The 17,283-nt window shown below is 41.2% G+C and overlaps 1 protein-coding gene and 2 non-coding genes across 3 annotated transcripts; all 3 read right to left on the reverse strand.

The window, feature by feature from the left end:
* Positions 1–7,774: 7,774 nt before the first annotated feature.
* On the reverse strand, positions 7,775–17,189 carry EEF1B2 (eukaryotic translation elongation factor 1 beta 2). Its single transcript, XM_042478866.1, has 6 exons — positions 17,023–17,189; positions 13,705–13,827; positions 11,004–11,127; positions 10,618–10,684; positions 9,816–9,941; positions 7,775–7,966 (listed from the first exon to the last, which is right to left on the reverse strand). The coding sequence occupies exons 1-6, from the start codon at positions 17,100–17,102 to the stop codon at positions 7,812–7,814; spliced, it is 675 nt and encodes a 224-aa protein (XP_042334800.1). The 5' UTR covers positions 17,103–17,189; the 3' UTR covers positions 7,775–7,811.
* LOC121920143 lies at positions 10,193–10,324 on the reverse strand. The gene has a single exon (XR_006101674.1). It is a non-coding gene; the product is annotated as a small nucleolar RNA SNORA41 (small nucleolar RNA).
* LOC121920131 lies at positions 10,754–10,831 on the reverse strand. Its single transcript, XR_006101663.1, has one exon. It is a non-coding gene; the product is annotated as a small nucleolar RNA SNORD51 (small nucleolar RNA).
* Positions 17,190–17,283: the final 94 nt, after the last annotated feature.

Raw genomic sequence — 17,283 nt, forward strand, 5'->3', positions numbered from 1 at the left:
GGGCTACGGGGAACTGAAATCCAAAAACAGCTGGAAGACTAGAGGCTGAGAACCACAATGACATGATAGTTCTCTGGCATGTTCTTTTGGATGAAATTTCTGATGTCCAGGCCATCTGCCACTTTGGATGATTATATTCTACTTGTTTTTATTTTTTAATTAATCATCTTCTCTGGTCAGCTATTATAATATGAGGATAATACAGAGGGAGGATCCATTTTCATAATCTGTTCCAGTTGTGGTCAAAAGATTCTTGCATAATTCTTATATGTCTTTTATTTATATTAAAGAATGAATAACTTTTTTCAGTTTGGTTCATGGTCCACCAGAGTTTCAGATGTTGGCCTGCAACTCCTATCAGCTCCAGCTAGCCGGGCCAAGTGGATCCATGATGTGGACAACCACATGTTCCCCATCTCTGCTGAAACGTTCACTCAGCTTCTTGTTTTGCCAATTTCCCCCTTACAAATCACTGTTCTAATATGAAGATTTCTGACACTTTTGGCAAGAAGCCTGAAAGTAATTGTTGGCATTTCCACAAGGCCACTTGTTTTATGCCTTTCTGCTATACGGATCCACAAAGCTTATGCAAGAGGGCTTTTTAACAGATGGCTAGAATATTTCTTCTCATTTCTCCCTAGCCGGTGCTTGAGAAAGTGTTTACTGATGCCTGAGAAAAAGAAACTGCTGAAGCAGACGCCTTGCACCTGCTCTTTTATTTGTCTCCACTCAGCACCTTTTCTGAGGAAGACATTTTCACTTCTTCACATTACTTAAAAAAACAAAACAAAAACCTGAGAGGTTTTGCAGCGGCATGCAGATCATTAACACCAAAAACCAAAGCAAGCAGTTCTGCCTCTTTACTCATGATAGCCAATGTGTGCAGCACTTCAGCCTTGCTGGGTATTATGAATTTCCAATTAAAATTTTCAAAGGACAGAATGCAACGTACTGCACTTTTAAAAACCAAGGACTTCTAATTTCCTGCTCTTTAACTGATTCATATTCATGTGCGCACACACACACACAGAGGCTTAAATCTAATTGTTAGTCCAAACCAGAGTAGATCCACTGAATAAACAGAACTTACATAAATGTTGACTTGCAAGATCCCCATCGATTCTGTGGACCTACACAAATTGGGAATTCTAATTGGATTCAGGTTACAGTTCCGCAGCAGAGCTTGGAAAGTTTCACTTTTGGACTATTTCTCTCAAATTGGCTTAATAATATTAATATTATTAATAATAATAATTTTATGTATATTTTCCCGCCTCTCCCAGATGGATCGAAGCAGGATTACAGTCTGCTAAAACACATACATCAATAATAAAATACATATTAAAATACATCAATAAAAATACAGTTAATCTTAAAAGCTAACTCATTGTCAAGTGGTAATGCAGTAGATTCATAACATGTTCTGAAGGTGTCTCTTACATAAGGTCAGGAGAGTAAGCTCACCAGAAGAGATCCGTCTTAAGTGCCTTCTTAAATGCCTCCAAGGAGGTAACAAGATGGATCTCTTCTGGAAGACCGTTCCACAATTTCGGAGCAGCTGCTATGAAGGCTCTCTGAGAAGTTGACATGAACCTAGTTGGTTGATGTTGTAACACATTCTTCCCAGTTATTCTGAGAGTGCTGGGTGGATTGTGTAGAGAAAGGCTTTTCCTCAAGTAACTCAGGCCCAAGGCATGTAGGGCTTTAAAGGTAATAACCAACACTTTGTATTGCGCCCAGAAGCTAAGAGATTTTAGGATAGGTGTTATATGGTCAAACCTGGACGAACCAGTGACCAATCAAACCTGGATGAACCAGTGACCTTAGCCACTGTGGTTGGAAATTGACTTTTCCTTTTTCTGAACTGAGCATTGCTCAGGCCTCTATCTGCTGAGCTTCAGCTCTAGAACCATGTGCCTTGCTCAGACCCTTCTCTGAGTTGGAAGAGCAAGGGTGAGGAGCAGCAGTTCCTCATATCCCAAATAAAAAGACACTCGTCTTGCTTTTTGCAGCACACACATCTGAAATAAAAAGGATCCCCATCTCTCCCAGGGAAGGCAAAATACAAATATAACATGAAGTCTTAGTTAACACCTCCAAAGGCAAACCCAGAAAGTAGTGTTATATATCACAAGAGCAGGTCAGGCAATAATTCTAAGGAGACATTTTTGGGGGGGGGGGGGGATAAAAAGGAGAATTGAGAAGATAAAGTGTTTGGTTTTTGTCTAGGTTTCTCAGTGACAGTTGCCTCACAGTGTCATGGATTATTATTTAAAAACCAGAATTTTAACCAGAAATCAGCAAGGAGACCAAGGAGCTCAACTGGAAAGGAAACATGATTCTTTTCAGCTGCAGCATTGTTCCCAGAGCAACTTCATATTCCAAATTCTGGGACCACGATTCTAAAATGAACCAAGTTTTTATAGTATTTTGAACAAAGGGAACTACAGATCACATTTTCATTGGTTACATTCAGTTAAACATTTACACCCCTGTATATTCACTGGATATTCAAATATTAGACATAACATACCTCTCTATCTCTCATGGTACCCATCAATCAAACCCTTATCTATATGGTTTGTTTCACTGTCCTTAAACTGTTTATGCAGTACTTCCTTGTATTTGGGCTGGCAACTTAAAATCTGGAGCCATTTCCAAAGCAGAGAATTTGACATGACCTGAATCTTTCATCCTGACAAACTTTGCCCTCAGTTCATTTCAGGACTATAATTTTCAACTCCTGAACATAAGCTGAATTCTGAATTTTAACCACGCTACCACAACAGCAAGTGCGTTTCATGTCTTTTACTTGGATGAGGAGCCAGAAGAGGCAAAATGAGAGATGTTAGGAATAAAATACCCAAGTTATACAGGAGAGAGAGAGAGAGATTGAGAGCACATTCATTTTGCTGCACTCTCCTCTCCGCTTGACATCATGGAGAGACTAAATTTAAAAAGAATAGCCTATTTTCTACATCTGCTAATTAAACTAAATAACCTCTCTTGGCCTGACTCCCCAAACTTCAAGGAAACATCATTCACCCATGGTCTAATTGCTGGCAGAATAGACCTCCTGATGTCCAGTAAAGCAGGTGAGGGGGAGTTATGATCAAGGCAATGGTGTCTGAAATACAAAACAGTTGTCTAGAATGATTCCTCTGTAACCATTTTGTATTCATGATTGCTACGCAGTCACAACTGTGACACTACTGTCACAATTCTGGCTCTCCCCAACCGAATTTACTGGCCATCAGCAGTATGGAGAGGAGACTCATTCTGCTGGAGTTCAGGGCATGGGTGAATGACATTTCTGTCAGGTTTTGTGGTGCGCTGAGTATTGGACTACCATTCTGGGGACCTGATCTGAATCCTGGCTTGGCCATGGAGACCTACTTGGAAATGAATTGGAGGCACACAACAACAAACAACAACTGGTGGAGTCAGGCCAGGAGCAGTTGCTAAGTATATGTGTGCTGTGTGCCATCATGTCATTTCTGACTTATTGCAACCTTAAGCTGACCCTGTCATAGGGTTTTCTTGGCAAGATTTGTTCAGAGGTTTGCCATTGCCTCACCCCGAGGCTGAGAGAGTGTGACTTGCTCAAGGTCAACCAATGGGCTTTGTGGCCATGCGGGGGAAATCACACCTTGGTCTCCAGAGTAGTAGTCCAACACTCAAAGCACTGTGCCACACTTAACTAAATAGCAATGTAAATTACTGACTACTGACAGAAATTCAAAGCAAAAATGTTGCAGGTGCTGCTGCACCCAACTTTTTTGTCATTACAGTCTAATTCACACTTATTACATGCCCAGTGGCAACCATTAATTCCAATAATTATTGAGGTCATTTTGATCAGATCAACCTCACCTTCACGGTCTATTGTTTATTGTATTAGTGTATATCTTAATTCTTACATTGTTTAATAGTATTTTAAAGGAGGGGGTTGAGGGTTTTGGATTGTATATTTTTTAATCTTTGTAAGCTGCCCCGATTGCATTTTGTAGAGGGGTGTGATATAAATTAGTAGTAGTAGTAGTAGTAGTATGCCAACTGGGTGGTAAATCTCCAGGTTTAGCTGAAGAGAGCTATCCAAGGTGCTGAGACCTTTGGGGGATAGAGACCAACATCTCTTGACAGTTCCACTAAAGCTGAAAACAAACCTTGCATCGATTGCCCTCCAAAAACACTGAAACTACCAGGTGCCACAGTCTACATGTGCAGTGGATGGTTGCACAGAGTCCCACATTACAATCAGTAGGCAGGGAATTAAATTTCAATGGCTCCCATGAAGTAAAGAGAAAACCCACATATAGCAGACTCAATCCGAGGTTATAACCTGTCTCCCAATGCACTGTCTTTTTATTTTGAACTGAGTCTTTTTAAAGACACAAACACCACAAAGAAGCATTTAAACTCATCCTTTGCAATCCGTATGCTTCTTTTCATTCCTTCAGGCATCCACATGTGTCTAGGACAACCTAGAGAATTTAAATTTCTGAGGGTTCCAAGGTTTCCTAGACTGAAATACAAGATACAGATACAAAATACATTTGAGATGTGTTCATTTTTGCAGTGTTTTAGCTGACGCAAGAAGCACATGTATAGACTTGAGGTTTAGGGGCAAAAAGTATGAACTCTACATAGGATATACCTAGTGATGACCATGTACCTTGTTTTCAAAATGGCTGAAGGCTAGAAACAAGCAAGGTTTTACTAATTTGGCACTGACTGTGAACTGACAAGACGATTAGGCAATACAAACATTACAACTCTTGCAGATTACACAGCTTTTTCCATTTAAAGCAAAGATGTCCCAGATAACCAGGTAGTCATATTTGTGACAGAACTAAACAGGGACCATGACATGATCTCAAGATAACACGGTTGCAACACCCAGCCCTTCTGCCCTGCATCAAATAGAGACAACAGATTATCTCTGCCTCAGGGAGACAATGGGGTTTAAGTTATCTTTTCAAAGCTAGAAATTTGAACAAGCAAAAGGTTGTAAAGCCTGAGTCTTGACCACACAATGATGTGTTATTACTACTGATTATTCTTTTGGGGGAAAAAACCCCTCTGTGAATGTATTTACCTAGGGTTTCTTTTAGCCCCATTCAGTTAATAGCTATTTAAAAATAGACAGTGGGGAAAGACGTTAACAGCAAACTTGATTCTCCGCAAAGAACAGATTTAATTTGGAATCTCCTTTAATGCAAGATGGATACATGGACACAGGGTAGACGAACATGTATGTACATTCTTACACTTCCCATCTACCTACGTAAATGTTGTTGTCCAGCTTAGGATCCACACATTCTCATGCAAAGGCTAGTTACCCTAGGTCTGACCTTGCAATAACATCCTGGGCTAAGCTAGACATGGCTTTAACCCTTGTGTGAGTGGGTTTAAATAGTCATGGAGTAAGGAAATTAAATGGATCAGGATGTTGGCTCCAACTATGGCGATTATTCATAGCTGCTTGGCCCCAGGAGAAAGGCTTCCATAGGTGTCCAAACAAGCTTCATTCTTAGAGGACAAAAATGTTTTGGGGCACAGTTCAGATGAGAACAATGATAGTCAACTCCTCCTTCCCCATGGTCCAATTTGCTGCAAAAGATTTAAAGAACCCAATTATGTGAGAAGAAATGATACAATTAGTGTCCTCTCCCTTTTGGCCGTTTTATAAGAGGCAGCTACAGACTGAGTACCCCTTATCCAAAATGCTTGGGACGAAATGTGTTTCATATTTTGGAATAAGTATGTGCATATGCAGAATACACAAGTAGTGCAGTATGTACTGTGTCTGCAAGGCTAGAAAGAGATGGGCAGGGCTGGAGAATGACTAAAGATCTGTGAAATGGCAGGAACCCAAGTGTAGTGCTCATATAAATCCAACCTCCCACCATTTCACATCTTTGTCTCTCACCAGCCTTACTTCTTTGGTACTTGTGTTCTATATGAGATGCAAGGATGAGGATCTGAGAGAAACAAGCAGGAGTACTGCAGATGTCACTTTGAAGGAAGAAGTAAGCAGACGGCAGAAATTTTAGTTTTCAGATTTTTGGGTTAAGGATGCTCAACCTGTATCTTAAAAATCTAGTCCTCCCATCTACCCTCTGATGAAGCTGTTCTCATATTGCTCTACTCATTCCCTGCCCTTACCAAAATCCAACTATATTTGAAGGGATGTCAGTTTTCTGTTGCTCCAATGACTAGGATCCAAAACAATGGATGCAAGCTACAGGAAAAGAGATTCCACCTCAACATTAGGAGGAACTTCCTGACAGTCAGGGCTGTGATGGAGTCTCCCTCCTTGGAGGTCTTTAAACAGAGGCTGGATGGCCATTTGTTGGGAATGCTTTGATTGAGAGTTCCTGCTGCAAAGCAAGGGGTTGGACTGGATGGCCCTTGTGGTCTCTTCCAACTCGTATTCTGAGTACAGTGCTGAACTTCAGAAGTGTGCAAGGCCAACGTGGTGGTATCATGGTTTAACTTGTTGGATTATGACTACAAGAGACCAGGGCTGAAATCTCCTCTGTCATTGAGTCCCACTGGCAAATCATGCTAAAAGGAAGGTAATGGCAAACCTCCTTTTTAGTCTACTTTACAAAGTACTTCCCTGAATATTTGAGTTCAAAAGGAACATCTTACCCAAACATCCACCAATATAATTTTTGCTGCATTTGTGGAAATGACTGAAGATAAGTTTCTTCTGTACAGTATATACAAAGCCTTGGATTTTCTATGGAAAATAAGATCTCATCACTTGCTAAAAGAATTAAATGTGTTCCTCTCTCTTGGTTCTATTGTACTTATCAGGGTATGTAGTTTCTTGCCAAATCATGGTAGTCCCTTGAATCCATCATGTTTCAATACCCCTGAAACAGGCAGGCAGTATTCTACTTTATTCAAATTTAAGTGGATGTAGGAGTTGATGTGTTTGGATTTCCTGAATTCTAACACAACTCATCATCCTGCACTGTTTTCAACATTCATATCAAGGAGAAAGCATTTCAACCTAGTAGCAAGCTAAGCTGCTTCTCATTAGTTCTCTCTCATTAGGTAGCTCATAGGCTATGCAATGATTTAACGACTTTCAAAATATATTGTGTTTCCAACACAACAGTTGCAAATGCATTATTAACAAAGGTATCCAAAGTGAAGTAAGAAAATGATGGCTCCTCCACTAGATTCAAAGTCCTGTGTGAAAAGAGGGACTCCCCACACTCTGCCAATCATGAGGATCTCCTTCCATGCAATTCCAGTGAGGAAGAAAATTCATACATCAGCTGTCACAAAAGATGAGCCCAATCCAGTGGCCTCTTTCCTGCCAAAAGCTGTGTGTGACAAATCTCTTCTCCCAGGGACTTCACACTTTATGTCGGAGACTGAAGAATGCTCTTTCAAATCTAAGCTGATTTGGGACTGCCGTTTCAGGCTCTGCAATGACTACTGTGGGTGGAAGAGTAGGTTCCTATCCAGAGAACTCTGGGAATTGCTTTACTATCAGCTTGTGGGGAATTGAATTCATTCACTGTCAGCTTATGAGGAGGTGGGTTAGGATGTAATGGAATATTCTTTTACCAGTGAAATCAAGCACTTTCCTATTAACATACCCTATTTGTTAAGAACTAGAGCACTTTCCTATTAATATACCCTATTTGTTAAGAACTAGTTTCACAGAAGAGAGCACCCACCTCTTTGAAAATTAGTACAGTAACAGCTTTTTAAATAGCAGCTTATGAAATAAGAAACATTAAGAGGCTTGAACATTGCAGTCATTTTATTTCTGATGTTATGAAGATTTAAATTTTGTTGAAAGCAGCTACGTCCATTGATTGTACATAATCTTCAAAAGCAGTGATCTTCTCTTCCAACATATCAGTTCCAACTTTGTCATCTTCAACCACACACTGAATCTGAAGCTTCTTGATTCCATAACCAACTGGAACCAGTTTGGCTTGAAAGAAATCAGAAGAACTATTAGAACTGACAGCTCTTTCCATATTTTTGTAAAATGATACCCATTAAGGGTGGGTGAAAATTCTGCCCCCACTACAAGCTTGGCTGGAATCATGCCTTCTGGTGGGGTCAGAAACATGCATTAAACAGATCTACTTCTGTGTTCATCTCTATTGTAGGTATGAAAAGTTGTGCATGTCTTAATTTTCCCTCAATGGAGCATAACAGAGGAGATCTTATCAAGGAAAACTTTTGAAAGGGAACCCACTCTCTTATACTGTCATGGGGAAGATAGAAAGGATAGAATTATTTTGTCTAAGACGCAGCAGACTAGTTTTTATTCTTAAAATCTTTGTAAATTATTTCTAATGTGCTGCAGACGAGTATCTACCTTCTCCCTACAGGCATTTGAAAATTTTAACTGTCTTAGAAAGGAACTTAGGGGCAAAAACAGACCGGCAAGAAGAGCTGGCTTGGGGATGGCAAGGTGACTGCACGCCACAACTCCACCTCCAAACCAGCCTCAATCCGCTTGCCCGACCACACTGAGGACAGCATGGGAATGCTCCTGCAACTCAGCAACCAGACAGTGCAGGAGTCACGGCAGTGGCGAAAGGGGTGCCCTTTCCCTGACTCAAAAAGGCCAGATCGTGGCCATGGTGTGCAGTTGCCGTTAGATTAGGGCACCAGCCCTAACCTGGTGCACAAAGAGGAGGTTTTGACAGTTGAAAAACACGAGAGATTGTCTCAGTTGATTGGAATGACAATATAATTCACATACAATATTCTATTTCGGAGGGGATTGTCAGAAAAAAGCCACATGGGATATATAGTCACAAGAAATATAATATGTATATGAATGTATTTGAAAGTAATATGACACAGCAAAAGTTATTGAATTGTCACACAGGTGTTGTAAGTAATGTAATTAGAAGGTCCTGAAAGCCAAGGACATATGAGGCAATGACAAAGTGAAAAGGTGCAAATTGACATCACCTGAAAGTCATTGAGTGGACAGTAATGTATGATGCAATGTGAGGTCTAGATTGAGCCAAGTATGGTATGTCAATCATAATGTATGTACACGCCCAGGAGGTGGCAACTGTATAATGAATAGAGAGACAAATGTCTATATAAGCAATAATGTATGACAATACTTTTTGTGGGTATTGAGGAGTATAGTAGTGTGAGTTTTGTGAGTAGTGAATTGTTTTGTGCATAGTGTATATATTAGAATAAAAGTAGATCTTTTTAAGAAGACTACTGTGTTGACTGGTGTCTTGAGAGCTGAACAAGAACCAGCAGACTCCAGAGAAGATTGGAAGACATCTTCAGCCAATTCTCAGAGCTATTGGTCAAACTGGTTGTTCTTCCGCTGACCAGGGGGGTGAGAGTGAAAGCCAGGAGAAGAGCTGCAACTCCCATCATCCCTAACATAACATCACCCCTTTAGGGTCGTCTGTTTTAGGCCTTAGTGATTTTTTTCTATCCACAAATGCTGTCAATGGCTTCTCAATAAGAACCACCGTGTTACTGGGAAAAAATGTCTCCACCAAGAGTGTAGTCATACTGCAGCATCAAAGCAGTTTGACACCATTTTAACTGCTATAACTCTATCCTACAGAGTCCCAAAGAATGTAGTTTGGTGAGCCACCAGAGCTCTATGACAGACCAGGCTCAATACCTCACCAAACTACAAACCCTAGGATTCTGTAGGAGTTAAAATGGTTTCAAACTGTTTTAATCTTGCATTGTGAATGTACCAAGATTGTGAGACTTCAGTTTAAAAATAACTTGTGCTGTCAATTAAGCTATGATTTTTTTTCCAACATCAGTCCAATACTTACAGGATCCCCAAACCAAGCCATCAGCTTGGATGCTTCTAACACACTCTTCCAGTTTGGCCATGTCCGTCTCATCATCCCATGGCTTCACATCCAACAAAATGGACGACTTGGCAACTAGTGCTGGTTCTATAGAAACCAAAGAATAGCTCATTAAAAATAGCAAAGTAGATTATCTCAATCAAACTAGGAATCCAATGAAAATGTACTGATGCCAGTTTCCATATGGATTCCAAGAAAAACATCTAAATACAAATCATATTAAAGTTTTCAGGGCAATAACAGTTAACCCAGCAGAACAAATGTTTAAGTACTCCTTAACTACAAATTTGTCTTAAATTCTCAATCTCTCCATTAAAAGACAGAAATGCAAGCAATGGTCTTGTCTGGTACACTCGAATTATCTCCCCTCTATTTGAGAGGAGCATCATACAGTGTAACTGCTAATTTCCCACAGGTGGAATACTGCAACTGCTACAATACTGAACAGCTGCAGACCAGTAACTGTGGAATCCTGTATTAGTTACAATCAGAAGTCATTATTTCACCATTATCAGCAAGTACAGGATTAGTTTATAAGCAGTATCTCCTACAGCTTTCATACCACTGCCAGTACAAAGTGCTGGTCAAAACTGCAATTTAACTTCAGATTTATTAAGACACTTAGGAATGCAGAGGACAATTCTGAACTACACTAGCAGAAGCAGTCTTTCATACAGCAGTAATGTGTACAGGAAATTTGATTTATAATGTAGTAAGTATTGTAGTAAGTAAATTCAGACTACCCAAGGGCAGATTAACATACTTTTGGCTTTCTTTGATTCATACTGAGCAAGTCGCTCTTCCCTTAATCTTTTTGCTTCTTCACTTTCCTGTAGGAAAAGATAGATCACATTAAAACGATGTAAAACAACTGTTTCCATATAGTGATTGACTGCAACTAGATCTTTCAGAAAAAAACAAATCATCATGACTTCAGCCGAAAGATGGTGATTTGGTTTTGTTCATCATGTCATCAGCGAAATGTTTTGAAGAAAGCACAGGCTGATCTTGAAACCCATTATTAAAAATATTGTCTCTTCAAGCAATCCCATTTCAAGATGGGGTAGGCCACTACCATCCAATTAAACTCATGTTCCTATTTGCATAATCCCTGCAACCAAAAGTTAACAGGAAGTGGATTTTCAGTACCTCCTCTTCATCAGAGCCAAAGAGATCAATATCATCATCGTCTTTGCTGTCTCCACCGGCACCTGTTGTGTCTTCAACATCTGCAGGACCATATTTCCCCAAAGCCTTCTTCACTCCAGGCAAACTATAGAGAAAAGACAGCACTACATTATTTATACGGCCTTCCTACTAATCATATATACACTCCATAACTAAATTGCAAAAGAAAAATCTCAGTTTTGCCAGGCAATTAACAATAGATGCCACTTAACTATGCTGACATTTCAGAGGAAAGACACCAGATGCCAGTTGCAAAGGCACCTGCTGCCAGGCATGCTCACTGCTACATCTCATATGCCTAAACACTAGGGACAAGGCACACATTTAAAGAGGAACAAGAGGGGAATAAAGTGTGGAGTGGAGTGGAGTTTCAGATTACTTTCTGCTTGTTCCCCAAATTTAAAGGCACACTCGCCTGGTTCTCGAAATTTTAAAAATTGGCCTGAAATCAGGCTTGCCATTCTCTGGTCTGTCATAATGTTTATTTATTGCATTTGAATCCTGCATTTACTCCCAGGAAGCTCAAGATAATGCACATTTCTTCCTGTTTTATCATTACATGAGCCTTGTGAGGCCCGTTGGACTGACAGACAGCCTTGCCCAGTAAGCTTCACATGAGTGGGGTTGGAATCTGAAATTCTCAGGGTTTTAGCCTCAGACTCTACACATTATGAATTGTTATAAAGAGGGGAGGGGAAGGAGAGAAATGAAGGATCTTATAAAAATGAACATTGTTGCATGAGCTTCTATTGATTACAATCCATCTCAAATGTATAGATGGGAGGACAATATGCAAGCTTCCGGTATGTATGGAGAATTAGAGAGTCACCTGGACTATATTAACATATCTCGACTTCCTCCAATAGGCTTAAACTGGTATACATGGCTCTCCTCCTCCTCACTTGCCCCTCAGTAACACTCTCAAGTAGGCCAGGCTGAGAGAATGACTGGTCCCAGGTTTTCACAACTTAGGGAGGACCAGAGATTGCCCCTGCCCAACACTATTAAACCACCATTTGCAAGCAAGGGATCCTTTGTACTAGGGATTCTTGGCCCATGGAATCTGAGATGTCCATGCATTTGCTTGAGGAGAGCCACAAACAGGGTCCAATTCTTCTTCAATTTCCTTCCTGGTACTTTGACAACTGCGTACAAGGGGAAAACGTCCATTGGATTAATTACATTTTTATAGCAGTCTGTGATCCAAGGAAAGGCTAGGAACACAGGCCTAGGCAGCAACCCTAAACATAACTAAGAATGCACAGCCAGCTTGAATCTCTTGAACTTGCTAGGTCTTAAAATCTTTATGAAGAACTAACAACCCATTAATCTCAACAACGGAATAAGACAGAATATGTTGTCACAGGTCTGGAGTTTGCTTAGAAACTTATTATTATTATTATGATTATTAACCTTTATTTATAAAGCGCTGTAAATTTACACAGCGCTGTACATACAATCTTTTAATTAGGCGGTTCCCTGCCCTCAGGCTTACAATCTAAAAAGACACGACACAAAAGGAGAAGGGAGTGGTGGAGGGGAAGGGGATGAGGGCCAGCAGTTCTTCTCTACCACCGAGGCCTGGACCAAGGCAGATGGAAAACAAACTCTAGTGTACTGATAGAAACTTTTACATTCAAATAAGAGAGGTACAAAACATTTCTAAAACATAGGAAGAGCTCCACCTGGTGCTTCAAGGTATAGACAAGACCACAACATATAATGAATTAATTATAAAATGCTACCTAATTTATATGCAACATAAGGTGAACTTTCAGCTTAGTTTTTGTGCACACAAAAAGGATCTAGCTTTACAATGGAAGTACAGATAGGGAACCACTATATGTGAACTACCTGATTTAACAATTTCAGTTCTCAAAAACAGAAATATTTTACAATTAGAAATGACTATAATTGATTTTCACAATTGCATCTACAGGTAAGCCTGACAGCCAAAAAATTAATGCACCTTAGTTTTAACATGTAGTATCTAGTTATCTTCTGAAACACTCTAAAGAGAAATGACTACATGGAAGCTTATCAGAAACATTTGAAAAAGAGGATAAGTGATCAGGTTTTGTGACTGAAACCAGACTGATTGAGTGGCTGGTCCTTTCCCTGTGTCACACAGAAACAACAAGGCAGGCCCAGGGAGAAAAGGCCCATCATCCACTTGTTGCTTCATACAGAGGCCTGCTCTTCTACCAGCTCACAGCAGGCTACTACAATGTTTTTGCAGGATCTATCTTTGGAGTGTATTTACAAGATGCTAAATACTTACCAGACCATCTAAAAATAAATTATCTGATTAGAAATGTCTGGATTACCTGTGCTTCTTGTTTTAAATTTTCACGCCCACACACAATAAATGTGCATACATGGCAAATGTGTATCATGTGCTTTCTTTCATGTATATCATATGGAACTAGGTTGTTTGGTATTGTGTGTATGTCGCTAACTAATCTTATGAACCAACACGTTTTACAAAATGGGAATTTTTTTTGCTCAGCCACTGTTGATACTGCTATAATACTATCCAGGCCAACAAATATTTAAAATAGTTAACATCCCACGATTGTGTGACTTTTTTGTTTGGAACAGAGATAATAAACAGAAAACAGAAATTCGAACAAAATTAACCACACCACCAAATTAGTCCTACCTTGCCTTTTGTTTTTCATAGGACTTAATGTGGTTGTACCACCGGAGGGCATGGAACAGCTCTGCAGGAGGGGGAGCTCCAACTGCTTCAAACACTGCAACATCTGCCTGGGATGGGACATACCTACAACAACACACATTCACTTAAATTACTTTTATACTGTCAGCCCCCAATTTTTGCAGGGCCTAGCAGCACAGATTCCCTGTGAAAGTGGAAAAACTATAAATGCAAGATACTTTTCAAGCTTTTGCCTACATTCCTCAAAAATTTGAGGATGCACACTGTGGACAATATTATTGTTCTTGGAATGTGATACAATGTGATGACAGTCTAAATAACCGCATAGCCATTTTGTTTTAATTAATATGTAAACAGCACAAACACCATAAAGCTATTCAAATTTGCAACAAGGCAGGGCTTTTGTACTGAGTCGGGGGAAAAAAGAGCCCTCATGAATAGTTTTCTGTGGGTTTTTCGGGCTGTGTGGCCATGTTCTAGAAGAATTTCTTCCTGATGTTTCGCCAGCATCTGTGGCTGGCATCTTCACATTCTCTGAAGATGTCAGGCACAGATGCTGGTGAAACGTCAGGAAGAAACTCTTCTAGAATATGGCCACACAGCCCGAAAAACCCACAAAAAACTATGGATGCCGGCCATGAAAGCCTTCGACTTCAAATCACAGGTTAAATTATGCTTCGCTAGCTTTGGGTCTTTGAGCAAGCCAACCATAAGTCTCCCTTAAATGCTTGCCACAAGTACAGTGGCTCCTTGTTATACGCTGGTGTTTGGTTCCAAGATCCCCCGTGTATAACAAAATCCATGTATGCTCAAGTCCCATTAAGTATAATGACATAGCAAAATGGTGTCCCTTATAAAAAATGGAAAATCAAGGTAAATGTATACTTTTTTGGAACATTTTCAAACCGTGTATGCTTGAATCCGTGTATAAAAAATCCGTGTATAAGAAGGACTGACTGCACTCTGTAACAATCTGATGGTTCAATGTACACAATTGTTCCATTTGCATAATTATTAAAGTTACTGTGTAAAGTTATCTCTGGGCTTTGGGTGTATGAAGCATTAATGTATTTTGTGTTTAGACTTAGTCCTGTTTCCAAGATATCTCATTAATATATCCAAATACACTTGTCCCTCCACATTCACAGCTTTGACTTTTGCAGCTTCATGGATCTTATTAATACATCATCTTTAGGAATATCTAGGTCTTCCAGTGCAGTTCTATGGTCAATTTTAACCAAAAGCCGCACTGAAGGACATAGAGATTCCTAGAGAGAACACTCTGCTGGGCCTTTGTAGCTTCTCCAACCCAATTCTATGGTCAGTGTCTGTCGGATGTTGACCACAGAGTTGCACTGGAGCACCTAGAGATTCCTAGAGGTGTTCCCTCAGGTTAAAAGTGTTTTTGTCCTTTGCGGTTTTTCCATTTACAGTGGTACCTCGGGATACGAAATACCCAGGTTACGAAATTTTCGGGATACGAAAAAATCCCATAGGGAATCATTGTTCCGGGTTACGAATGTTTTTTCGGGTTACGAAAAAACTTTTGGTGCTTTTTTCGGCTTTTTCGCACGGAATCGCGGCTTTTCCCCATTAGCGCCTATGGCAATTCGGCTTATGAAGGCTTTTCGGGTTACGAAAGCGGCCGCGGAACGAATTAATTTCGTAACCCGAGGCACCACTGTATGGGGGTACTGTGCCCCTACCCCAGTGAATATAGAAGTACGAGTGTACAAGTATTCCAAAATAACATAACTGGTCCCAAGTATTTCAGATAAGGGAGACTTAACCTATTTAGGAGATCCCTGGTACAAATTATCCCAGTCTACGAACTCATCAGGCAGTCTCCCCCCCCCCCCCGTCCGCATCTCTTCCATATTTCAACAACGAAGGAGTGTTATTTGCCCAGCGACACACCTTTGCTTATAGTTCAGGAGAAGTTCCCAGATGACTGGAGGGCCCCAGTCATCACAGGTGGTTAATGGGAGACAGTATGGTGGAGTGCTTTGAGTGCTGGACTAGGAGACACTGGGAGGCCAGGGTTCAGATCCTAGTTCGGATGTATAAACCCACTGGGAGGCCTTGGGCAAGTCACAATCTCTCAGTCTCAAGAGGATAGCTATGGCAAACCTCCTCTGAACAAATATGACGCCGCGGGGAGCGCGCAGGTGCTAGGGGTAGTGCGTCCCATTCAAATGAATGGGGCGTGCTCCCATTGCGCCTTGTGTGCACAAGTGCTATTCAAATGAACAGATCCCCCGCGTAAGGCAAGGGTCCACTGTATTCCAACTATGGGCCCAAACAGACAGGCCAAAATAAAGCTGCTTCAGGTCACTTTGGAGGTATGCTGTTTAAATGCTGCAAGTGCCCTAAGAGGTCAGGAGTCACGCCAAAACCATGCTCCAGTCCTAAGGACTGGAGGGCAGCTCTGGTGCAGCTTCTGGCCTCTTAAGATGTATGTGTCTTTTAAACAACATACCTCCAAAGTGACCTGAAGTGACCTTTATTTTGGCCTGTCTGTTCAGGCCCAAAGTAATCCTTCCGGCCCCAAGCGTTTCAAACAAGGAAGGCTAACTAACTGGGAGGTCCTTGGTGCAAATCACCAGTCTATGAACTCATCCATCACCTTGCACTGCTCTGTGCACCAGATGCCATAACCTCAAAGGAGGACAAGGCACTGTAAAATGGTGGACCTTCAAGAAAAAATGGAGGACATTTTGGAACTCCTCTTGGGCAGAAGGCAGAAATGGAGGACAGGTCCTGGAGAAAGGAGGACCCCTGGCTCTGTCTCTTTCACAACCAATAAGTTTCCAACTTATAGTGAACCCTAAGGGGAAAGCATGGCCAAGTGTCCTCCATTCCCATTCACCTTCTGTCCACCCGGAGGGAGATCCCAAAACGTCCTCCATTTTGAGCATGACTGAGATTTACATGGACTTACATACACATTTAGACAAGTTGATTTTGTAACGTCCTCCATTTTGAGCATGACCAAAAAAAGCCAAGCACTTGCACTTATGTTTGTATCAAGGTTCGTTGGCTCTTGTTTGGCCACGTCCTCCATTTCTAACTTGTGCCTTTCCTCCATTTTGCGGCGCCTTCTTCTCACAGGGTGAGGTCAGAGGTCCTCCTTTTCCCGGACATGTCCTCCCTGCAGCCCTAATCACGGGGTTTTAATAGGAAGGTTCATTTAGGTTGAGAGAGTGTGACCTCTCAGTGTTGCGGGATTCGAACCCAGGTCCCCCAAAGTCCAGCGCTGAAAGCAGTGAAGGCCACCTTCCTCACTCAAGGCCAGCTCACCCCTCGATGTAGCTCTTGTCCGCCAAGAAGGTGTTCAGGAGATGGAGCCCAGCGGGAGATTTCAAGTCCCCAAAGCCCATAATGGCGGCGGAGGAGGCGGGTCAGCAAGGAAGAGCACTTCAAACAAAGAAAACTCCGCCACGCCGCCAGAGACCGAAAAGGCCACAGCGCCCTAACGCTGGGGCTTATATAGAGGCGGAGCACCTCTATACATATCCCTCCGCCGCGGAGGCAGCGAACAAAAGAGTGAGTGCTACGTTC

Source organism: Sceloporus undulatus, chromosome 1 (assembly GCF_019175285.1).
Source record: "Sceloporus undulatus isolate JIND9_A2432 ecotype Alabama chromosome 1, SceUnd_v1.1, whole genome shotgun sequence".
Lineage (NCBI taxonomy): Eukaryota > Metazoa > Chordata > Lepidosauria > Squamata > Phrynosomatidae > Sceloporus > Sceloporus undulatus.